This window comes from Folsomia candida, unplaced genomic scaffold (genome assembly GCF_002217175.1).
Source record: "Folsomia candida strain VU population unplaced genomic scaffold, ASM221717v1 Fcan01_Sc001, whole genome shotgun sequence".
Taxonomy (NCBI): Eukaryota; Metazoa; Arthropoda; class Collembola; order Entomobryomorpha; family Isotomidae; genus Folsomia; species Folsomia candida.
The window spans coordinates 23,256,910-23,280,217 of record NW_019091193.1 but is presented as its reverse complement, the minus strand read 5'-3'; the positions used below and the strand labels follow the sequence as shown (position 1 = coordinate 23,280,217).

The 23,308-nt window shown below is 37.8% G+C and overlaps 7 protein-coding genes across 14 annotated transcripts; 3 read left to right on the top strand and 4 right to left on the bottom strand.

The window, feature by feature from the left end:
- The first annotated feature begins 2,388 nt into the window (after positions 1 to 2,388).
- Positions 2,389 to 6,003, top strand: LOC110852764 (beta-galactosidase-1-like protein 2). Its single transcript, XM_022100875.2, has 14 exons — positions 2,389 to 2,587; positions 2,659 to 2,750; positions 2,847 to 2,958; positions 3,108 to 3,261; positions 3,328 to 3,367; positions 3,438 to 3,579; positions 3,692 to 3,812; positions 3,907 to 4,080; positions 4,164 to 4,237; positions 4,388 to 4,457; positions 4,521 to 4,849; positions 4,929 to 5,245; positions 5,367 to 5,595; positions 5,667 to 6,003. The coding sequence occupies exons 1-14, from the start codon at positions 2,531 to 2,533 to the stop codon at positions 5,793 to 5,795; spliced, it is 2,040 nt and encodes a 679-aa protein (XP_021956567.1). The 5' UTR covers positions 2,389 to 2,530; the 3' UTR covers positions 5,796 to 6,003.
- A 131-nt stretch (positions 6,004 to 6,134) lies between these two features.
- On the bottom strand, positions 6,135 to 10,890 carry LOC110852754 (aminopeptidase N). Its single transcript, XM_022100864.2, has 20 exons — positions 10,475 to 10,890; positions 10,210 to 10,412; positions 9,978 to 10,133; positions 9,855 to 9,891; positions 9,683 to 9,778; positions 9,506 to 9,566; positions 9,356 to 9,446; positions 9,181 to 9,284; positions 9,092 to 9,113; positions 8,846 to 8,872; positions 8,462 to 8,761; positions 8,217 to 8,394; positions 7,906 to 8,122; positions 7,699 to 7,830; positions 7,485 to 7,627; positions 7,221 to 7,402; positions 6,948 to 7,133; positions 6,725 to 6,868; positions 6,582 to 6,657; positions 6,135 to 6,454 (listed from the first exon to the last, which is right to left on the bottom strand). Exons 1-20 carry the CDS (start codon positions 10,790 to 10,792, stop codon positions 6,293 to 6,295), a joined length of 2,835 nt encoding a protein of 944 aa, XP_021956556.1. The 5' UTR covers positions 10,793 to 10,890; the 3' UTR covers positions 6,135 to 6,292.
- A 361-nt stretch (positions 10,891 to 11,251) lies between these two features.
- LOC110863086 lies at positions 11,252 to 12,319 on the bottom strand. Its single transcript, XM_022112319.2, has 5 exons — positions 12,064 to 12,319; positions 11,966 to 11,974; positions 11,776 to 11,868; positions 11,584 to 11,709; positions 11,252 to 11,496 (listed from the first exon to the last, which is right to left on the bottom strand). The coding sequence occupies exons 1-5, from the start codon at positions 12,176 to 12,178 to the stop codon at positions 11,351 to 11,353; spliced, it is 489 nt and encodes a 162-aa protein (XP_021968011.1). The 5' UTR covers positions 12,179 to 12,319; the 3' UTR covers positions 11,252 to 11,350.
- Positions 12,320 to 12,931: 612 nt separating this feature from the next.
- Positions 12,932 to 13,952, bottom strand: LOC110863436. Of its 4 annotated transcripts, none has more exons than XM_022112746.2 (3): positions 13,829 to 13,952; positions 13,467 to 13,754; positions 12,932 to 13,371 (listed from the first exon to the last, which is right to left on the bottom strand). In XM_022112746.2, exons 2-3 carry the CDS (start codon positions 13,729 to 13,731, stop codon positions 13,019 to 13,021), a joined length of 618 nt encoding a protein of 205 aa, XP_021968438.1. In that variant the 5' UTR covers positions 13,732 to 13,754; positions 13,829 to 13,952; the 3' UTR covers positions 12,932 to 13,018. The 4 variants fall into 4 exon arrangements, with proteins under 4 accessions (XP_021968438.1, XP_021968436.1, XP_021968437.1 ...); XM_022112744.2 differs by having other exon boundaries at positions 13,467 to 13,751; positions 13,818 to 13,946; XM_022112745.2 differs by having other exon boundaries at positions 13,818 to 13,939.
- LOC110844668 (L-threonine 3-dehydrogenase, mitochondrial) lies at positions 13,882 to 17,263 on the top strand. 2 transcript variants are annotated; one of them, XM_022090935.2, is made up of 4 exons: positions 13,882 to 16,012; positions 16,103 to 16,366; positions 16,445 to 16,708; positions 16,787 to 17,263. In XM_022090935.2, exons 1-4 carry the CDS (start codon positions 15,910 to 15,912, stop codon positions 17,194 to 17,196), a joined length of 1,041 nt encoding a protein of 346 aa, XP_021946627.1. In that variant the 5' UTR covers positions 13,882 to 15,909; the 3' UTR covers positions 17,197 to 17,263. The 2 variants fall into 2 exon arrangements, with proteins under 2 accessions (XP_021946627.1, XP_035703842.1); XM_035847949.1 differs by having other exon boundaries at positions 13,882 to 16,040.
- Positions 17,264 to 17,280: 17 nt separating this feature from the next.
- LOC110844662 (lipase 3) lies at positions 17,281 to 19,645 on the bottom strand. Of its 2 annotated transcripts, XM_035847945.1 has the most exons (8): positions 19,097 to 19,622; positions 18,900 to 19,015; positions 18,630 to 18,819; positions 18,434 to 18,548; positions 18,110 to 18,356; positions 17,855 to 18,019; positions 17,547 to 17,777; positions 17,281 to 17,449 (listed from the first exon to the last, which is right to left on the bottom strand). In XM_035847945.1, the coding sequence occupies exons 2-8, from the start codon at positions 18,906 to 18,908 to the stop codon at positions 17,294 to 17,296; spliced, it is 1,113 nt and encodes a 370-aa protein (XP_035703838.1). In that variant the 5' UTR covers positions 18,909 to 19,015; positions 19,097 to 19,622; the 3' UTR covers positions 17,281 to 17,293. The 2 variants fall into 2 exon arrangements, with proteins under 2 accessions (XP_035703838.1, XP_035703833.1); XM_035847940.1 differs by having other exon boundaries at positions 18,900 to 19,645.
- A 291-nt stretch (positions 19,646 to 19,936) lies between these two features.
- On the top strand, positions 19,937 to 23,203 carry LOC110844649 (glycoprotein-N-acetylgalactosamine 3-beta-galactosyltransferase 1). Of its 3 annotated transcripts, XM_035847967.1 has the most exons (7): positions 19,977 to 20,233; positions 20,311 to 20,519; positions 20,589 to 20,831; positions 20,986 to 21,090; positions 22,684 to 22,853; positions 22,938 to 23,007; positions 23,089 to 23,203. In XM_035847967.1, the coding sequence occupies exons 1-7, from the start codon at positions 20,139 to 20,141 to the stop codon at positions 23,130 to 23,132; spliced, it is 936 nt and encodes a 311-aa protein (XP_035703860.1). In that variant the 5' UTR covers positions 19,977 to 20,138; the 3' UTR covers positions 23,133 to 23,203. The 3 variants fall into 3 exon arrangements, with proteins under 3 accessions (XP_021946595.2, XP_035703852.1, XP_035703860.1); XM_022090903.2 differs by having other exon boundaries at positions 19,937 to 20,233; positions 22,938 to 23,203; XM_035847959.1 differs by having other exon boundaries at positions 19,971 to 20,233; positions 22,690 to 22,853; positions 22,938 to 23,203.
- Positions 23,204 to 23,308: the final 105 nt, after the last annotated feature.

Here is a 23,308-nt window from a genome sequence, read left to right as displayed (position 1 = left end):
GTAAATCGCAGACTTTCCCAGCTATTTGTGTATATTTAATAAGTATGTATTGTACTGATATAACTAACCATTAACCAACCTGCCTATTTGCTACATTTGTACCTATGTCGCATGTAATTATTCCCTACTACTCGAAAAATAATAATTACGGATTTACAAAATGTTGATAATTACAGTTTTTCGTAGGCGGACAATTTTTGCTTGTTTACCATTCGATTGCATGACTTTTCTCAACATGAAAATCTACTCGATTTTTTTATTATTAATTTACATGCTTTACAATCAGTGCTGATCAGAACGACCCCGAAGTACAATGTCTGTGCTCCAGTGCAAAGCGGTGAGTCTCCTTGCGACGCTCCATGAAGATTTTTACCCTTTCGTGTATGGATGGCCCATTACTTTGAATCGGACCTCCAGACGCTTGGAAACTGTTCAAAATTACTCGTTTTTACGAAAGCTGTTTCCAACTGCACTAATGGTTTGCATGTTTGGTGGTTGCATGATTGGTTTGTTTCCTTCACTTCCGTCCGACCACAGCCCGGTGGTGGAAATCGAAGCACTGCTGCTCAATAATGACCAGCCATTCTTGTCCGTGGACCAATCTATGATGAAGTCCATGCGAAATGGGGTGTCGGCATGTATAGCGGTGCTAGCAGGTTCGGCAGCCCTGTGTGCATTCCATTTATTTTTTCGCCACATGGACGACATAATTTTGGGAACTAATCGGTTGATAACACTAAGCCAACGATTTTCAGTGCAGAGAAATGAGCTTGGAATATCGTTTAAATCATTTAAACGACATCAAAATTTTCAATGGATGGACTACTACTCGGGACCAACATGTCATGATAGGAAGACTGATGGGCTTGGTATCGGACTAATCGTGGCCGTGATCTCTTCGTATGTCGTCCCCCCTATTTTTAGCCTTCTACTAATGCTAGTAAATCTGGACCCACTGCTCCATGCTGTTTTATATTTGTCCTCGAACCTTGATATTTTTAACAAAGTGATACTGCTGATCTCAAAAATAATTGGTTCACCAATCCGGTTTAAACAAGGATTCTTCATGTGTCGACTCATCACTGGTTCTTTTGGACTTCACGAACTCATGAGAATTGGCATTGTCTCCTCAACTATAGGAATACTCTGGGGTGTGATGTACAATAGAAACGCATTTATTGCAATGAAAGTAGCAGAGTATGCGGTTTCGATAGGACGACAAGAACATCTCAGCCACATCAGATTGCATCGTCAACTTATGTTGTGCATTAACCTGTTGAAAGATGCTAATAGTGAACTTGCCTTCTTATTGTGTTCAATGGCTAGCTTTGCGATAATATTGTGCAATTTTGCCATCATTCACTCTGCAAAGCACCTGCCTTTCGGTATTACTGGAATTGTTGTATACGCGTCGTTGACCATGATCACAGTGCTAATATCCATTCTCTCATTAATTACAAAATTTAATGGACAAGCTGTAAACATTTCCAGAGTGATGACCATGGGTGCGTCCCAACTGCGTGGTTTTAAACGGAAACTTGTGGTGCGAGAGATTTTGGGAATTCCACATTGTTTGATAGGATTGTCTGTACTGGGACATTTCCTTGGAAATTTTACTAAATTTACTAAAATTATCGTAGTTCGTGTAATTTTTGAGTCTACTCTGAATGTCTTAATCACATTCAAGTAATGCGTATGTAATTTAATTAATTAATTTTGACTTCATTATAAGCAATGTTTGCTCAGCCTTTGCTGAGAATTAGTGTGAAAATTGCTTAAAACCAGATAAAAATGAGCACTATACATAAGAAGCTTAAATTCTTTATAAATTCTATTCTCTTCATTTTGCATAGTTTTAAAAACATAATTTGTACAATTCTTGATTTATATAATATAAAGTATCAGGTAAAACAAGTACAATCGCACAATCGCACATTTCCATGATTAAGTATTTTGTCTCTGGAAATTAGCATTATTTTCTAAATTATTAACAAAATGTACATACTGTCGTGAAGTACCAAACTCGCACCACTTGAGTTAAAAAAGGTCCAAATAAATGAATTGTTTGATTGATACATTATCATCCATTATCTCATGCATTCTGCATAAATTTGTATATGGCCTGCTTAATTTTGTTATTATGAATTGGTCAGAAATGAGCATTGGTCAGATAAGTACGTATCTGTATTCTGTATCATTGTGAGCAATTGTTTGAAAGTGAAAAGAGACATTTTGATTAGGATTTTTATGTAGTTTGTTACATACATGAGTAATTTCTGCGATTATGGAAAAATGTTGTTTTTTACAAATCCAGCACACTCATCAATCAATGAGATTATTTATGTATATCGGTCTTACTGACCATAAATACTTTTCCATCCTTTCTTTCCATACCTTTTCAGCCAGTTCTCGAGTACAAACACCTTTTGCCTAAACTTTATTAACACCAAGTTTAGTGTTCAATTAGCTTTGCTGTGGCACTGTTGTTTTGACTTGTTCATCCAGTGCGAGCTACATTTTGTTGTGCAAAATGCATTCCAGAATAATTATCTGGACAATGGCCATGCTCATGGTCTCGTCAGTTTGGGTAAAAAAGGCTCCGACACAAAATTTAATCCAAAGGGTTGGTTTTTTGTACTTAACGTTGACCTTTTGCAGGGTGAGCAAGAACCTCCAACGCTTTACGAGTACTTTGCGAGTCCCAATGGCGAAAACGTTACCGGACTTGTTGCAGAGATAGATGGGTTCAAGTAAGTGTTATGCATAGCTATACCTCCTGAAAACACAATGTGTATAGGTACTTACAACCGAAATAAAACATACCACATATATATTACTTCTCAAAGACTGAATGCGAGACCACTCCGAATTATTAGTGGAGCAATGCATTACTTTCGTATCCATCCAGCACTTTGGAGAGATCGTCTTCGGAAACTACGAGCGTCTGGTGCCAACACGGTATGTTCAAACTAACTTTCAGCTTTCAAGCGCTGCACGAGTACCACGAGTTCATATTTTAAGTCATTAATACGAAAGTCCCATCTTTCAATCGCAATATTTCTGTAACTCTTAGATATTTTACAAGGATTATCGTTAATGGCTTACAGGTAGAAACGTACGTAGCATGGAATCTTCACGAGCCGAGGAAGGACGAATGGGACTTTGGAACGGGGGAGAATGATAACTCAGTCTTCCTCGATATTCGGACATATATCCAAATGGCGAAACAGGAAGACTTGTTGGTCCTCTTGAGGCCGGGTCGTACGTAACCCGTAAATTTTTATTCATAAACCTAGTTTTAAATATAACATTGGACACTTTTTACAGCGTATATTTGCTCGGAATTCGAGTTTGGTGGGATGCCCAGGTATGTATGAATGTAGAATAATTTCGCGGCGTTATGTATACAGCAAAATAATAATGCCTCATTAAAAAAGTTACCTGCTCCGAGACCCCGACATGAGGGTGCGCACTGCTTACCAACCGTATCTCGATCGTGTCAAGGTTTATTTAGATAACCTTCTTCCACTTGTTGCTGATCTCCAATTCACTCGAGGTGGACCCATTATTGGGCTGCAGGTAGAGATGATTTTTGCATGCACATTTATATTCGTATCTACATACATACACATGATGGGAGTTGGTCAAAGCGTGTGTATGATAATTCTAACTTTGATTTTGATTCGTCCAGTTGGAGAACGAATATGCCTCATTCGATCAAATAGAGCTCGAATATTTGGAATTTCTTCAGCAAACATACTGGGACAATGGAATTGATTCTCTTCTCTTCACGTCTGACGGGGCATGGAATGGTAAATAGATATATACTTTTTGCATGGTTTACGACAATTTCAGATTTTATGTACATACTCTCAGCCTTAAACTATAAGTATGTTTTTTTTGTAGGTGACAAGGGGAGCTTGCCAGGAGTTCTTAAAACTGCGAATTTTGGTGGTGATGCCGAAACAAGTTTTAATGATCTTCTCGCCTTCCAACCCGATAAGCCAGTCATGTGCATGGAGTTTTGGTGTGGATGGTTTGACCATTGGTTCGAAAACCACAGCACAACCACGGCTGATGGCAAGTGGAATACATACACAAAACATAAGAAAATGCTTATATTTGTTACTGATTAAAGCTATCCATGTGTTTGAATTTTTCAGAGGTTGCGGAAATTCTAGAAGTTATTCTTGGCCCAGTGTTCAAGGGTTCTGTCAATATCTACATGTTTCATGGATTAAGTTTAATTTAATTTAATTTAATTTAATTTAATTTAATTTAATTTAATTTAATTTAATTTAATTTAATTTAATTTAATTTAATTTAATTTAATTTAATTTAATTTAATTTAATTTAATTTAATTTAATTTAATTTAATTTAATTTAGGGCACTAATTTCGGGTTTAATGCAGGAGCAAACCATATTCCTGAATACGCACCGGACATTACAAGTTATGGTATGACGGAAAATGTAAAAGCACGTAACAATTGAAACTGAGAAGGGTGAACATTTTCAATAGACTATGACGGACCACTTTCGGAAGCTGGAGACTACACCCCAAAATACTATCGCATCATGGAGGCATTTGCCCGATACCAAATCCCAGTGTTGAAACGACCTCCGCTGCCTTTGCAAAGTCGGAAGTTTGCTTATCCCACCCTTCCAGTCCAAACCTATCTGTTGTACTCGGATATTCTGGAAAAGGCCCCAGCTTCCAACAAGTTCCAAATACAGGACAGAATTTCAATGGAAAACTTTCCAATAAACGAAGGTTCCGGACAGAGTCAGGGGTACGTCCTGTACAGGAAGGCAGTCAATATCATGGGGAGCGATGTTACCCGTTTTTCAGTATGACCAACATTTTTCGATTCTGCATCCTTTCAAGTCAATATAATTTTCTATAATTTTGTATTATTGCCACCTTCAGGCCGGTCGTGTTCGTGACTTTGGTCTTCTCATCGTGGACGATGAACTGCAACCTTTTCCCCGAGATGAAAATGGCACGGTGCAATATTGGCTAAACTCTGTGCAAGAATACGACCTCACGCTGGCCGAGGGGGAACACACCCTTGACCTCTTAATTGAAAACATGGGTCGTGTCAACTTCGGCGCGCTTTGGAGTTTCGATCAGCATAAAGGACTTGCAGGAAATCGAACCGAAGTGGAATACTATCACTTGAATGGGGAAGAAATCAGAGACATCGACGTGGTTTCACTGGAATTTAAGTCGTCCTGGGTTAAAAAGTATGCACTACAGAGTAAAGTAAATTAATGTTTAGCGTTAAGCCATGGGAAAAAACAGGGGATTATTAATCCCGATATGGATAATCCTGATACTAATTTGTCCTGATATCAATGTTACTAGTTTGACTGGATGGAGGACGAATGATGGCGCAGTCCCACTTAAAGCCCCCGTTCTTGTCCAATCCTCCTTCGTGATTGATGGGCAACCTTCGGACACGTTCGTGGACATGAGTGGCTGGAGCAAGGGCATCGTTTTCATCAATGGTTTCAATTTGGGAAGATATTTCAATGTCGGACCACAGCAAACGCTGTATGTACCTGCACCATTCTTACGATTTGGTGAAAACACGGTGAGTGAGGCGACATGTCGTAAACAGTTACAAAATCTTTGATAAATGTTTGCATATACTTTTGTTCTCAGATAACGATTTTTGAACAACTGCAACCTCACGATGAAATCAAGTTTTCAGCAACTCCCAATCTGGGGCCTACAGCAGTGAGGAAATTTGGACAATACGGACCGTTACATTTAACTCAGAGGGGACACTAGTTCACTTTTGTTAATTATTATCCAGCACTTTTTTTCCCTAAATTATTCTATAAATTACTGAGCATAAAGCAATAAATATTCCTACTTAATTGTGAAAATGGGACGCTATTTCAATCTATAAACTGAAATTATCCCATTCTCGCCATATTTTGGGCTCCTTCTGGGGTGCTTGATTTTAAGAGCAATAAAAATTGACTTATTTTTGGTACATATATGCAACATATAATTTGCGTTTACCAAGTGCAATAATTTGAATAATTATTTTTCATGTTTTTTTTACATCATTCACTCGAATTTAGCCGACTTTGAATTTTAATAATTGACTGAATACAATTTGAATTAATGATTACTACAATTGAAAAATCCGCCATTTTATTATTTAAATGAAATTAATATGAACGTTGTATTTGTCGTAAACACCTTTGTTTGAATACCAGTACTTATTTATGAAACATCAATTTTGTTTCGGACTTGTTACATAAACTGACATGCAACAACTATTCCGGTGAAAGTTGAGAGTCAAGCCAAGTGTCAATTTTAGGACCCCACGTGGCGATCCAATCTGCATTTGCATCTAATTGTGTTCTTGAAGCGGTGAGCGATGATCTCACATTTCCGTCGGTAACCACCTCCAATGCGACCTCAATAAAGCTCCTCAACTGAAACAAAGTCACCGTCATTAGCTGAAGTATACACAATGTACTTGGCTAGAAGGTGCCTCTATATTCTACTTAATGTAAATATGTCACGTAATTTAGGCATGACATAGGATTTTGCATTACATACCTGTGCACTTGTAGTGGTTTCAGACGTATACGCTGCCATTGATGATACCATGCTACTTACAGAACTCTCTCCAAGTCTAAAAATGTATAAATTCTTAAACATGTAAGATTGGTTAACATGAGAATACATTCAGGACCACTTACACGGCAATAATTCGTACGAGATCGTTCGCGAAATAGTTAATGATCATTGCTCGATTCACTGGATTTTCTGTGAGTCGTTGAATCAACTGAACGGCGTGAGCTGTAGTGATAGGTGACGACGTCGATGTCGCCAATTCCAGCCAGCTATATACACATTTGAGATTAGACGTTCTGAAACTTCTTAAATACACGTGATAAAGCAATTATGATAATCTTGACGTACCCCAAAATGTAGCTGGGGGCATCACAAGCTAAAGCATTAATGAAAACTGTAAATCTTTCTGCCCTGCTTGCTCCAAGATATTGCTGCAAGAGGAATCCTTTGACGCTAAATTCTCCCGGAAGATTGAGGGAGTCTGAAATACTAACGGCTTTACAGAAAATCATGGGCTGGAGGTCAGCAGGAACCCTGAAAAGAGTATTATTCCTATAAATTCACATCCTAATAAATTAACATTACTGCTAATAAAGATTTCATGTCGCAGTATTTCTATACCCGGTGCCCTCAGCCAACTTTATAGCGTAATCTTCAGCAAGAGTAGTGCATTGTGGGGAACCAAGGGCACAGGCCCAATCCAGTAATTGAGTTCGAAGAATGATGGTCACCGGACGGTCTGATGGTAGTTGTTCCCATCCAATTCTGGTCAAGGCGGGGGTGACTTTGCTCAGCATGTAGGTCTACAGAAGGAGAGAATAAAAATGTACGTGCTGTAGCAAAATTTAATGATAAGATAAATGAATGCTCTGATTTTTTGCTAACCGAAAACTTTGTATAAAATGGAGTGTCAATCATTCGTCGGTTTGGAGTCCTAAGATTATTGAAGACTGTTGTCCATACGGTATTTTCAGCCTCGTTTTCAAGATATTTAGTAAGCTCAAGGGCTTCCTCGATTGGAACGTAACCTATTTAAACTTAGAGACTTACGTACATGTATTATCCATGACTTGTTTTAACTTAATTTATGGAACCAAACCTGCAAAGGCACTCTTGAAGTAGTCATCAATGAGTTGGCTTCTACTCGCAAGGCTTACCACGGAATGGTCACTCAGTAATTGGACGTTAATCAATTGGAAGAAATGGGCGTCGTAGAGGACTCGATAGTAACCTAGATAGTATGGATAATTAATAAATAATACATTTTAGCGTGCCAAATTATGCGCCTTTGTAATAATAGTCTAACTTCTGGCATCAGGATTTAAAACGATCCAGTCCGTGCCGGCTCCAAAAATCAAATGCGTTGCGCTAGCAGTTGAGTTATCCAACCAAAACTTTGGCTTCCAGTTTGTGTCAGAAAAGTCTGGATTAGATTTCGTAGCATATGAGATTGGGACGAACCACAAATCATTGGCTTGCGTGCTGTTAGCATTTCTTTGTTGTTGAGAAAGTCGGAATTTTTCCTTTGATAAAACACGAGGTCCAATTAAAATGCGAACACAAGTTAAAATCCATACACATTTGTTATGTAAAATAAATATATGCAAATTATTTTACCTGAGAAATTAGGACAGCACTCCCTCCAATCCACGAGAGAGTAACTATGGGAAATCCTGATTGAAGGGTCCAAGAGTCCAGAACAGCCTTCACCGGATATTGCGTCAGAGTTCCATCGATATCCACTTGTGCTTGTAGTTCTTCAAATAATTGGTCCTGGACCGTATTGTCGTAGGCACTATTCATGTAAATACATACTCGTGTAATTATCCTTTTGAAATATTCGTTTTTGTAGTATTTATTACTATTTATCTAAGTAGTTTCTAATCGCTGCAATAAAAGTGGCTTCACCCAGGAAACTTTGCATCATTCTTATAATTGAGGCCGCTTTTTCATATATGATCCGACTTGGTATGCCCCCCAGTTCATCAGTGACATTGCTTCGTATAGGCTGAGTGGTTGCACCGGCGTCAAAATCCATGGCTAGTTGAATCTTATCAATTGGGTATCGGTTCATTGCATCAAAATCGCTGCCTGTGGCGCTTGCGGCTCCAATAATCTCCATGTACGAGGCAAAGCCTTCGTTCAACCAGATGTCATTCCACCTAATTTAACGTCATTTGTTAACAAAAACCTACTTTAAACAAAATCAGCTTTATTCGCTTAGACATCATGGCTCATGTACTAACCAGTTGCAAGTAACAAGGTCACCAAACCTGTGGAGCAGAGGTGTCACTCATTGTATTTAATTATAATCTAATATACATAGTTTTCTACACCACCGTAAATTCTTAATAGGTGCACGTAATCTGTCGATTTCTGCCCATTAAAAAACTACAACGACTTCAGAAATGGCAATTCAATATTTGTTTAAAAATTTGCAGATGTGTCAGCTTTGTACAATACCAATGGGACAAGATATGTATTTATCATACCAGTGATGCGAAATTTCATGGGCTGTGGAGAAATAAACAAAGCGAATGTTAATTTGTATTGCATTTTACAAGTGACATGAAAAAGGTACCAATGACGGCGGCTTCTCGCCACTGTTCCATTTGGGTCGACTCTCCTTCAAAATATATCAAGTAGGCAATGCGATATGTATTCAAAGCCCAGTTCTCCATAGCTCTATAAAAAATGGAACATTTTGACTTGTAATAGCTTATAGTTCGTAGAAAATGCAGAAAAAATATCCTCACCCTGCCGCAAAATCCGGAATCGCTGCTGAATCAAGCTTTGAAAATTGATACGGAGATTCCAAATAATTTTCGAAAAATGACACAATTTGGGCTAGAATATTACACGGTGATTACAGCTTTGCCAATTAAACAAAGTAGCCAGATGTGTACCTGCCGATCTTGCTGAGAACTCTGCAGTGATACTGTTTGTAATAGTGGGAGGACCCCAAATCTAATCAGAACGAGAAAATTACTTAATTCTTTGCAATAAATAGCATATCACATAATTAAAAATTCCCAGTCAGCCGAGCAAGTGTTTAAAACACAAGTAATCATTGTGTAATTTACCTTAACATCATAAGTGCTGATCCCTGTTGGGGCGTCTACTGAGACAAAATCTGATATGACCATTGCAACCAAATATGTTGGCATGCTGACAGTTACCTTGCGTTGCAATTTTCAAAATCTTAATACCATCAAAATGAGATGATCATTACATATTAAATAAATAATAACTAACCTCATGAATATCCCAAAACCAGTTTTCCATTCCGGGACTAATAAAATAATCAGAATCAAATCGTAATCCTCCATACATTGCATAGGATAGCTTACGAATAAGAATTTTACAATTTGTACTCACATTGGAACGGTTTCTTTGAGGGGAGCATTTGCTAAGCTATGATAACCCTCCGCCCGACCAATAGTTACGTTGAATGTAGATCTGAACCCAGGTTCATCGAAGCAAGGAAAAGCCTGTCGTGCCCCAATTGATTGAAATTGCGTGGTTGCAAGCCATCTATTTATTAATTTCATGGAGACGATGATATGAAATGTGCACTCAATAAAATAAAATAGTCCACGAATTAACTTACTTTTGCTGTCCCGCAGCATCCAAATAACTACTTCGGTACAGGCCTGAAAGTCGGTTGCCCACTTTAGCCGTAAAGGGGATGAATACTTCGTACTCAAGACCGGCGTCCAGACTGCTTTCTAGTTGCATGGAGTAAGTCGACATTGACGAGTCGTTCGTGTGAGTGACAATTCGGATGGAAATACTGGTTTGGACAATTCGTACCTGAATTAGCAGTATTAATAATATTTAGTTTTATGTTAATCTATATTAGTAGTTATTTATACCGTGACATCGTCATAATGAATATCAATGTCATTTGAGTGCAGAGTAATGTTTGTGGTGGGAGTGACACAACGGAGTCGTATGGTGACCTCGCCGGGTGCAGTAAATTGTTCAGGGTCGTCCACAGGGAGGTTGATGATTGGACGAATTTGGACATCGTAATGCAATGGAACTAAATCTTTGGAGAGACGCACCCCCGCAAGTATTCCATTAGAAGGAGAAATGTCCTCTTGGAACCCGGTAAATGGGGATAGTTGAAGAGGGGGCGAGCCAAATGCGGCCCCAAAAAGAATTAGAAAAACAAATGAAAACGCTTGCATTATGCTAAGAGGACTTTTTTTTAACCCAATTTCAGTGTGACCACAACCAATGTAATGTAAACTGTTGGCATAAAGTAACGTGATCCACAGAAAGCGAAGCCGAATTTATCAAGTGTGAATCGGGGAATCACACCGGTGTTTTGTCCTGTCAGATTAGGAATGATTTATGTTGGTTCCACAAGTTAAATGTTTGCCAAGTGTAATCTGACTATTGAAATTAATATTATTTAAGCTTGACACATTAACATAATTAGCATTAAATAAATTGCAATATGTGAATAATTTAATTGTTGTTAAAAACAACATATAATGCATAATGCGTTCAATTTGAGATTCTCAAATTAATGAAACAAAGACATCAATGATGCCAATAAATGCATGTCATACATCCAGGTGTACAAGCTAGATAAGTAACTAAACAACGCCAGTCCAATTGACGATTTTAATTATAAATGATATTTTGATATACTTTTAGCTAAGTCTCGAATTTATTTATTATTTATTTCCGAATTGAAGAAATACCAATAATTTTTGCCAACGTTAAGCCGTTCCATGAAATTAAATTTGGGGTGCAGCTGTTACAGGTGCTGAGACCTCAATTTCGGCACTGACGCAAATTTCCTCAAGCCGGATCCCAGCTCGAATAAGATGAGCCTTGAATAACAATGTTTCACCAGCGAAGATATCGTTGGGGACGATCGTATCTGTGAAATACATTTACATTATTGTGCGCATTATCAACTTAAAAAGCTTTTTTGCTCAAAAAAAAAAAAAAAAAAATTGATACTTACATTTCGCAGTATATTTAAATCCTGGCTGGACACTGGAATTGGGAATTTCTGCTTCAAGAACAGTCCAACAAAATCCGGTCAGAACGCAGATGTCTACCACGAGGATCAGCGCCGGCGCAGCTCCAGCTAATTGCAATTAGACATATACATGTATATTTGCCTGATTTTTAAGATTTAATTAAATATTCATACATGGCAAAAAGTCCATTTCGCATTCATAAGGGGTTCCGGCAATAAAATTGCAACGACCATCACAATTACTGATTCGAAGCTCAACCAGTGTACCTGTTGAGAAAGCAAGAATTTAAGTCAACATAAAAACTCTAACTGACTCTTTTTTTTACACTGCGTAAAAAATATCTTATCATATTTCCAACAGTACCAACACCGCCTGAAAGGGAAATTTCAAAAAATTATCAATTTGCAAATTAAAATGACATCTTTTCTTTAAGAACAAACAATGCAATTTTTGTCACATACCACAACGAGTGATGGGAGTAACTACTCCGCGTGGTTGCAATTGGCGAGAAACTGCGGGGCTGCCATTACATGCGCCAAGAAGGCACAAAGCCAACAAGCCGTAGAAAAATTTCATGTTTTGTTTCGGAATAGAAAAGTTTTGAATCTGTAATTCACAAGATTTGTCAAGCTACTGGGCTTTCCCAATTTAATTTCTGTGACCACTTTGCCTACTTTTGCTGATAGTGATGTAAATTCAGAGTATTGCGCAAGTCGAATAAAGCGATCAATTACAGGGATTGAAACTCGAATGGATAAGCCTGTCAGGCTGGGAATCCTTGTATTAAATTCGCCTGATAAAAGCAACAATTATGCGTTCCAGCGTTACTTACATCGAGGCTATTGTGTACATTCAGCATTGGTTTCCATGCATTGTTTTGATGTATGCATATGGGGTAAGCACGTTGACAAGTAAGTGTGTCTCGCGTCATTATTACGTGGGTTGTTATCAAACGAGTCGCTTGATAATTTTGGACAAGATATGAACGTACCAATTGAATGTATCAAAAATATCTTTTCGAAAATGAATGGCAAACATATGTAAAAGCATGTTAATACCACCTGGTCATTAGCAGACAACACTATACGGACATTTGTGCGATCAAGGGCAATATCTGAGTGCTGATATTTTTTATCCGAACCACGAAGGATTTCTGATTCAATAAATCACATAATATTTAAATCGTACAATACTTACATGTATAGATTTGATGTGGTAAATCTTTAAGAGTGTGCTCCCAGATTTAAAAATTTACTTACAAGTCCTTATGCATAAATGAAAGAATATTCGTTTGTAATATGGTGGATAAAAATTCACGCCTTTGAAAATTGGGCCCTAAACAACGTTATAGTTTTTATTGTACATTCCATCAATTTCGGATTCAATATAATCATTAAATACACAAGTCCATTCCTTCTAAATAGCAGTAGCTCTAAACCAGTATGAGATAAGCATACCGAAAATAATTGTTGTATAACCAACGTTCAGTTTATTGACTTTATTCATACAGAGGCCAAACCCATCCTTCGTTGCTCCCGGTCGACACACCAGACCTTGAGTGCAGAACACGGTCTTTGGGTTGTGGATGTCACAGGCAGAATTCCTGATGCTCAGACATTTTCGAAGGGTGGAGTCCCACACGGTGTTCAGCTGATGCGTTCCTCGTGTCCAATGTATTTGGGGACGAGCTGGACATATGCACTTTCCCTTGTCGCAAGTTAGCACCGTGTTGCCTCCATCGCATTCAAAATTGCTGACACAACTCCTCCCTTTTGACGAGTGAGAATGAATTCAGTACATTTCAATATGATGGTTTGATAAGTGTCTGTATAAGATATTAACAAAATGTGTTATCTTGTCCTACCTTCGTGGGGTGGTACAGCTGCAGGTTGTTGCACTTGTGGTGGGTATGGCACCTGTCCGCCCTGTCCTTGCAGTGGGTATTGAGGTTGTGGATATTGTTGCTGAGGGTACTGAGGGTATTGTTGTGGGGGGTATTGTTGCGGAGGATATTGTGGTTGAGGGTATTGTTGCTGTGGTGGGTACGGCTGCTGCTGTGGGTCAGCAAAAGTTGCCACGAACGCACCAAGCACCAAGAGCACTTGCAGCACGGAACACTTCTTATCCATATCTAAACCAATTTCTTAAACTGCTAAAGAAAAACAAATTAAATACATTGATTTGCAAAACAATCAATCTAATTTTGTACGCATACTTTTTTTTTACCAGCAGCAAAGAAATGAGTAAGCAATATTTTTATTGTAAGCGCAATAAGTTAGTAATGAATGGATATGTACTTTGGGTTTGGTCGGAAGTTGAGTATGTAAAATGGAAATGTAGTTAGATTTCTGGACCTAATCCAAAAGATCATAATTCTTTTCATATTGCAGATGTAGAAACTATTTAGGATCAGACATTGATTACATAATTTATAGATTTACCTTAATTTCTAGTGCAACTGGTACAAATACAAAGTAAACACTTAGTACAAATTGAACGCAAAATAAAATATTTACTTGCTATGCGAGTGCTCCACGTTCTATTTTTAGATATTTCCTATCCTGTTAATCCTTAACATTGGGATTTGATGATCATGTAGTACGATATTTGCATACACTATGCATATGTGTGCATGCACTGTCGAAATAGCTTGTCCTTTTTGCATAAAAATTAAATAAATATGTACAATTTGACTTCTTTCCATCCTCGCATTGTTATTTTAGTGTATCCCTTAAATAAATATGATTTTTCAGAAATTCTATGCTTCGATCGAGAACTTGCTCCTGAGTGTAGAAAGTATGATTATAGGCCCCGACTGAAAATTAATTCAGAAGCACATTTTTTCTAAATTTGTAAATTAACCCTTAGCCGAGGAGAAACGGTAACTATGTTTGGCGTTGCTGCGGGGCGTTTCGATGACCACAATTGTGATCATTCGGGAAGCCAAAAAATAATTAAAATCTGACAAGTTCTAAATCTGGAGACTTTTATCATATGAGTTGCTTAGATTCGGGAGGATTTTATAAATGCTCAATACGGGAGAACGGCAAAACACGTTAGGAGAAAATTAGCTGCGGGACAACGTCAATAAATATGGTACTTAAATTGATGAGTATTAAAATTTTACAGTGTAACATTGTAAAGCAAAGTTGCATTATAATTAGAGAATTATGATGAACTAAATATGGTCTATGGTGCAAGATTTTGGGATGCAAAACTACTCAAGACATTTGTAAAATTTAGCTATTGGTCCCAAACCACACATGTTTGTGGATGTGCATAAGGGGTTTTTCTTACTTGGATCAAAAGTTCTTACTAAATTTATGCGTACATTTGGTATATTTTAATTTTTTAATGCAGCCAAGAACTCAATCTAGACGAGGAGATTAATTTGATAATTGATGAGTTTGATAAAAGGTGTATATAACCCCTTATTATTGGCGAAGCTAGTTTTACCTCATATTTTGTATCTTAAATGATCCCATATACCTTTATAAATTATCTTAGATAGTTGGTGCACTAACCAAAATATTTGTCGAGCTTCTGGAAAAACCCGAAACTAATTTCTCCCACTAGTTTTTCATCAACGTTGAAATTTAGCAAAAATGAACATGTCCTGGCAAACCAAGATTACACGAGATGGGTGTGCTTTGGCCTCAATAACTTTCCGTTATAAATTTCTTGAATAGTTTTAGCAGTTAGTGAACCAGAGTCAAAAATTTTGCATGCAACCCATCCTATGCAAAGCAGGGGCGAAGTTATATGAAAGTGACCTAGTGTTACCACGGACGATTCTGATCCAAGGCCCTAAAAATTTTAGTTTTTAGTGCCAACGTGTTTTGCCGTTTCCCGAATCAGCTAAATAATTTTTACCACGGAAATATCCGTTGTCCCGCACCTGACATGGAAACGTGAAAACGTGAAAAGCCGTTGACCCCGAAGGCAGAGACTTTTCTTGTGAACGGCTTTTCACGGTCTCCCGAATTAAAGCAAAAAGTCTAAAACGTTTTAAAACGGTCTCCCATGGCTAAGGGTTAATATTGAAGTAGCATATAAGTAAATCGAGTGATGTGAGTTATGTATTTTTGGTCGATAATAATGTATCGAGTCGACCAAAATATAGATTTTTGAATAGGAATGAACTATGACAACAGTTACCCAACAATTATGCATTGTTTATTTGTCACACATGTTTTGCAATATTCAATCAGACTTAAAATTCAGTAGTGTAAATATTTCAAATATTTTAAATTTAAAGCTTCTTCTCAGCTTTGACACTTTTAAAGAAAATCAAGCTTTTTTCATCCATGTCACTTTTCTACAAGTATGGAAAAAACATTGCACGACATTTTCGCTCAACCACCAGAAGTATTAGCACAGAACAGACGTCGCCACGCATCCTCATTACGGGTAAAGCATTTAGGATGGGAAAATACATGTAAATTTAATATTTTGTTTTATAATGTAATGTTTTTATGCAAATCATTCAATGATGAACAGGCTCTTTGGGCCAACTGGGCTCCGGTCTTGCTGTCATTCTACGGGAAAAGTATGGCAAGGAGAATATAATCACATCGGATATCAGGAAACCTTCCTCGGAAATCGCATCCCGTGGTCCATCCATCTTTCTGGACGTCATTGACTTTCAAAATCTCGAAAGAATCGTAGTCAATCACAGGATCGACTGGATCATTCACTTTTCTGGAATTCTGTCCGCTGTTGCTGAAGCGAATGTGCCTCAGTCAATGAGGGTTAACATTGGTGGCGAGTGCATTATTTAACATTTTATGTCATTAAATAGGCATTAGGTTTTCAATACGATTTGATATGTTTATGGTTCAGGTATGCACAATATGATGGAGGTTGCCAAACAGCACGGTCTCCGCCTCTTCATCCCATCCACGATAGGAGCCTTTGGTCCAGAATCACCTAGAAACCCGACCCCAAATTTGTGTATTCAACGACCTAAAACTATCTACGGCGTGGCCAAGGTTCACGCTGAATTGCTGGGGGAATACTATCATGCAAAATATGGACTGGACTTTCGCTGTCTCCGGTTCCCAGGGGTCATCTCCTCTGACTCTGTGCCTGGTGGGGGAACAACAGGTTTGCTTGTTTATTCAGTCCTCCGTCCACAACAAAGCCACAATTAATCATAATAAACTAGTTTATATTTGAACCCAGACTACGCTGTCCACATTTTCCATCAAGCTCTGAAAGAGGGCAAATACACTTGTTACCTCAAACCCACCACACGTCTGCCCATGATGCACATTGATGATTGTCACAGATCCGTGGTTGAATTCATGACCAAGGCTTCCGACACTCTGCCTGGACGGACGTATAACGTGACAGGTGTCTCATTTACACCGGAAGAACTTGAGCAAGAGATCAGAAAATTCATTCCAAACTTCGAAATCATTTACCTCCCTGATCACCGTCAGGATATTGCTGATTCGTGGCCACAAGTGCTTGATGACTCCTGTGCCAAAAACGACTGGGGCTGGGAAGCAAAATACGGGCTGAAAGAAATTGTTGAAACTATGTTGCGAGATCTAACACCGTTCTACAAGACCACCAGTAATATAAAGTAGTGATATGCATAAAGTCGTCAATTAAAGTAATTTTATATGATCAAAAATAAACAATTTGCTACAGTATTATTCAATTTTACTAAATTATTGTGCTTGACTATTTTTCCTTTATTTGGAAAATCTCAATGGCATGATAATATAATTGAGCAGCGATTTCACGTCCGTAAACAAAATCTAAATGACAAAACTGTTTGTACGGTGACTCGTAATACTCTATTAAGGTTGGCAGTTTACTTGCCAAAGTTTTTGCGTCCTGTAAAAGACAAGCGAGAGATATTTTTTTAGAGATAGAAAATATAGTAACCCTTTAATGATGAGGGGTTGGTATTAATACTTTGTAAAATGCGTACCTCTCGATGTCCCATAAAATCGTACAGGCCAACAAATAGGGCAATTGGCACGGTAGCCTTTGTAAGATTGTAGCTTGGAGGGGTTTCGCTGTGATATATTTCTAGATTTTTACGGCGCCCGTAATCATATTCTTGGAAACCCTTCGAACGCCAAAGCTGCATGACGTGATTTGTCAATTTTAAACTGCTCCCTGACGCTGGTGTGGTAGCAAATACCTGTGCGACTTGCTCCTGAAAATATTTGTTACAAATACGATACTATTAGCAGAAAGTGTCTAAATTAAACAACAGAACTGTACTAAAAATACCTTAGTAATCAAATCCCCATCTTGTCCGTACACGATATGTATCCAGTTAACACAAATTCCAATAATATCGACTTTCGGACTGCACAAATATGGGAGCAGGCCGTTTAGTAATTTTCCTAATGTCGGCGAAATGGCTGGGATGGATCCAAAAGCGTTCAGGAACATCTTCAACAAACAGATTGAGTCCAGATTAATTTTGCGACAATCTTGGTACAGTTTTAAGTAAAAGATAAGGGAAAGTCCTAGTGCTAATACCGTGATAAACCGCGAAAGGAATGACATGTAGTAGACAAGTCCGTTATAAAAGTGGGCCATAAAAACAGTTGGTCCCATAAGCACAGCAGATTCAATTTTGCCATTGTACTCCGGATGGTGACTGAGGCCAGCGAGAAACGCCGCCGGCCCCATCGACAGAGAGACATAATTCAGCTTTGATTTCCCAGTTTGGTTCAAAACGTGGTCGATCGTTGCCGGCATATCGAAGAGGCCCATTTCGTGAAATCTAAAAATGTAAAAAGTGTTCATTATGTAAAAGCGCATGTAAGATTTTATTAGTAAATTCTAAACCATTCGGCGTACGTATAATTCCAAAAACTTGGAGAATTTGTCGCAAAGCTTTTGTGTCGTCTGCCGTATGGGTTACCACGATTGTTCCCAAGCCATACATCATATCCCATAGAGTGCAATATGAAGGCTGCGTATAGTTTTTTTTTATCTCCCGTCATTAATTATTCATAGCTAAATCAATATGCATATAATGCAAATTTATTGGTACCAAAAGAGTTATTTGTCGGAGTATTGATAACCCATTCTGCTGATGACTGAAAATTCCCGTGAGTGAGAAGAACAGGAAGTTTGTCATTTTTTGCTAAAGGTGGAATTCGATGTACTTCCAAAATATAACCATCTTGAGTTTCCACAAAATGTGTTTCTACTGGGTAACCGTGCTGTTCGATAATGTCGACCTACATACATATATATTACGAAATGTTTATACACCTTCTATCAACAATCAAGACCAATATTGTATATGAATTTGTCTAACCGTGTGCATGGGATAAGGTCCTCCGAGGTCCCCTCTTTTATCCCTATTACTTTCAAAATTAGTCTGAAGTGGTACAAAATTATTTAAACTTGCAGCATGTATTTCTCCCAGTGATCCTAATTGAAGCAATATTACAAATAGTGCAGACAAATACTTTAATTTTACAGAGATAGCCGTGTAAATAACAAACATTTTACCGAGCGAGGTGTCAAGATTATGCACTCTGATATAGTTCACACAAAATGATCAAATGCCTGATAAATGGCTCTGGATTCTCCCATTATTGCATCGTATTGCACAAGCAATAAGCATGCAAGTCTTCTTAAGCATACAGAATCACTGGTATTGCAGTCATGGATTAATTTGGCATGATGGTTCTGGGAGAGTAGGAAGAAATTAGTATCAACCTCTTGGGGAAAACGCCATAAACTGGTTTTTGGACAAACGTGGTAATAACGTACTGGTCAGTATGCTTACTGGTCAAGTTTAGTCTTAATGAATATAATAATGATGGTTTGTAAATCGGACCAATTTATGGTGGTTGCAGTATTTTTTGTAACACAATTCTCGCACTGCGAAATACAAGACGTATAAGTAATATCGTGTCGAGGTAAATAAATTCAAGGTTTCTTCATCCGTAATACATATTTTTCTCCCTTTGATGTAAAAAATTGCCTCCGGTTCATGATGTTTATAATAAATATACATATTTTGAAATATAATAAACAAAACTGATTTCTAAGCATAGGTCGCAATCATCACTAGATAATTTATGCATAGAGCTAATGTTACGCATGTTAATAGAAAAACAATTGAACTTAGCGAGAAATAATCTTTGTAAACCAATATCAAGTACGTTAAATCAACGATTAAAATAAATCGTATCTCTTAATTGTTTTATATTTTGTTTTCGTTTGTAACCACAATAACAATAGCGTAATGACAGATCCTGGAGTGATTGGCAAATGTTAAATCAAAAATGATATTTATAATCATATCCGTGAAAATATTTGCTAAATTACTTGAAGGCATTGCATCATGTGCGGAAACTGAATCATCCAATAATCAAGTCTAATTAAAAAAATGTAATCCCTTTAAAAAATTAAACGCAGAGTCAATATTGCCCAAAGACTCAGCAGCTGTGACAATAAAGCACAGATTTTGTGTTGGACTAAAAGTGGTTTTGATTTAAATTATTATGTAGAACAAATCTAGTTGAACAAAAATCCACAATTCCATATGATGAAGTTCAAATTCACTCCAAAATATGGGTTAGCCCATCTTTTAATCGGGTTTGGAATTGGTATTTTATCGTCCCATCTGTACAACACTTTGTAGGTTGGGAAACAGTGACAAAATTAACTGAGAAAATTGGCGGATTTAAGAGAATTGCATTGTTGCTGTGTTTCAGAGGATCTCATAATGCGGACATAATTGGACAGCATAATTTTGATATTGGTCCTGCTCCAATAGTGCATGCACATGAAGTTCAAATCACTCCAAAACGACTGCTTTGTTGGGTGTTAACCTCTCCGAGAACTCATGAGCGACGAGCAAAATACGTGAAGCAAACATGGGGAAAGAGATGTCACATTCTTATCTTCATCAGCACAAAATATGGTAATTGAAAATTCTGGTTACGAATTACGGTACACAGAAATCGTGGAGAAAATACCTGCGCAATTTCAGACCCGACCCTGCCAACTGTGCCCCTGAACATGACGGAAGGACGGATAAACCTTTGGGGGAAAACGAGGGACGCTTTCACACACGTTTACAACCATTATCTAGAAAGTGCCGACTTTTTTCTGAAGGCGGATGACGATACGTACGTCATTGTGGAAAACTTGCTGCACCTTCTGCAACCTTACGACCCGAATGAGACGCTGTATTTGGGATGCGAGTTCAAAGGCTACATGAGTGGTGGAGCAGGTGCGTTGACAAAACATTTCGAAACTTGTTATCGTTATATCTCAGAAATTGAATTGATGTAAATTACCTTTAAATTTGAAAGTGTAAGCACTTTATATTGCACATAAGCACAAAATAAGCACAATATTGTGATGCTTTTAATATTTATTTCCAGGCTATGTCTTAAGCAAAGCAACGGTGAAATTATTGGTGGAGAAAGGACTGTCAAATCCTAAAATCTGCAAGCAAGGAAATGACGGCATAGAGGATGTCGAACTGGGTAAAACAATATTAACCTTTTAAGCATTTACATTTTATAGTCGAAAATGGGGAATGAACTTTGACCATGAATGTCATGGAGAAAAATTTTACACCAAGTTTCCTAAACCATGGTGTTCATGTCATATTTTTTACACATCGAAAGACCAAAACCATGTTAGTCATGGTCGCAAAAATTTGCATTGCAGGACCAATACCATCAAAGTCATGGCGATTGTTTTTGCAAGAAAATACTTTGACCATGACATACATGGAAGTCGAAAATAATAATTTCCACAGCTTTTTAGCCCGAGTCAGGGCTTATGGAACCGTCATGTCCGTCCGTCCGTCCGTCCGTAAACAGGATAACTCTCTTTAAACACAAGCTACCGACTTGAAATTTTTACCATGTGCATATTGGACAAAGTTAGGAATCGAGTTCGAAGATGGGCGAAATCGGTTAACTGGTTACCCGGTGGGGGTCATCTGAGTGGGTGGGGTCTTATGCACCAAAATTTCAAAATTGTCGTAGAAAGCTGAAATTTGGCACAGAGGTTGCTAATGGCTCCTAATAGATAAAACCTACAGTGCAGACTCCATATAGCCCGAGTCAGGGACATAGTCCCTGACTCAATAAGTCAGGGACATAGTCCCTGACTCAATAAGTCAGAGCCCGCTTCTAAATTTTTTTCCGAATTGACCAACATAATATCACCAACTTCCGTGTTGTGGATGGTTAAAAGTTTGTTAGATAGTTTCTATTATTTGGTCCCAAATTTTTGAGCAAGTTACAGATCATGTGTCTTGACCACCATGACCAGTGGGCTTCTTTAACATCCTGAAGCTCTAAGCTGTATGTATGTGCTATCCAGCAGTGGTTTTCAGCCTCCATATCAAATTTCAGCTCGATATAATGATTTTGAAAAATCAGTATGGGTCACCCCATAGGGTCACTCTGGTTGCACTTTACTCACTTTTAACTTCATATTCTTTAATTAGAAGCCATTAAGTACCATTGTGCCGGATTTCATCTTTTTAAAGTAATTTCTAAAAATCAGTATGGGTCACCCCATAGGGTCCCTCAAGACTAAAATTTTTCCAACCTGAAGTTATTTTTTTCTATTAGGAGCCATTAGCAACCTCTGTATCAAATTTCAGCTCTCTACAACAATTTTGAAATTTTGGTGCAAAATACCCTACCCACTTATATGACCCCCACCGGTTCAAAACTTTTCTGATCGAACCCATCTTCTAACTCGGTCGTTGCATTGCCCAGATACATGTCTGCACCAAATTTGGTCAAAATTGGTTAACTCGTTCGACAGTTCGACTGACATGACAATTACATAAGCCCTGGTTCGGGCTAAAAATCACGACTCGAGAAAAAGTCAGTCTTTGGATGTAATCCGAATATTTTAACGTTGCGATGTGATTAAAAGTCGACAATAATTACTTAATAAATTTCGTAAAAAATTGATATATGTAACTAAGGACGGATCTTTTTAATTGTTGTGTTTTCGTCCGGCACTTCGTGTAAAATTGTTCGCCATGACATACATGGTCAAAATGCTTAAAAGGTTAAACATTTAATTTGCGACGAGTTTGAAAATATAAGTTACAGGTGCTTGTCTAAGAAACCTCAATGTCACATTGGGCGACAGTCGGGACGAATCAGGAAAACACCGTTTCTTTCCACTTCGCGTAATTGACCATATCAATCCTGGCAGAATCACCAAGTTTCGCTATGACTGGTTTTGGGAGTATATGAAATTTCGACCTGAAGATGTTTGTGCAAAAAAACAACACCAATTTGGAATGTTTAGATAAAGATGAACTACATGGATGAAATGTTTGTGTCGTGTGATACAGGGTCCCAATGGCTGCTCAGCATATCCAATTTCATTCCATTATATAGAAGGACAAGAACTGGTGGCGATGGGTATCAATTCAATATATACAATGTTTAATATATACGGGGCGAATAGTAATAAATTGATTTTATTCCACTTGTTTATGGCAGATCATCTAATTTACAAAGTTCAGGTTTATCCGGTCCATATTTAGAATAGGATTTTGGAGTAGTAGCCAAAATTAACATGTCAAGAAAGGAACGTAATAAATATGGTTGACTTTGATATGCATGACTTTGAACCGTATTTGATTTGCGCAATAATGGTTGAAAATGAAATCGAAATTATTATTAGTATTCCAACCAACACAAAAAATGGATTATTTCATAA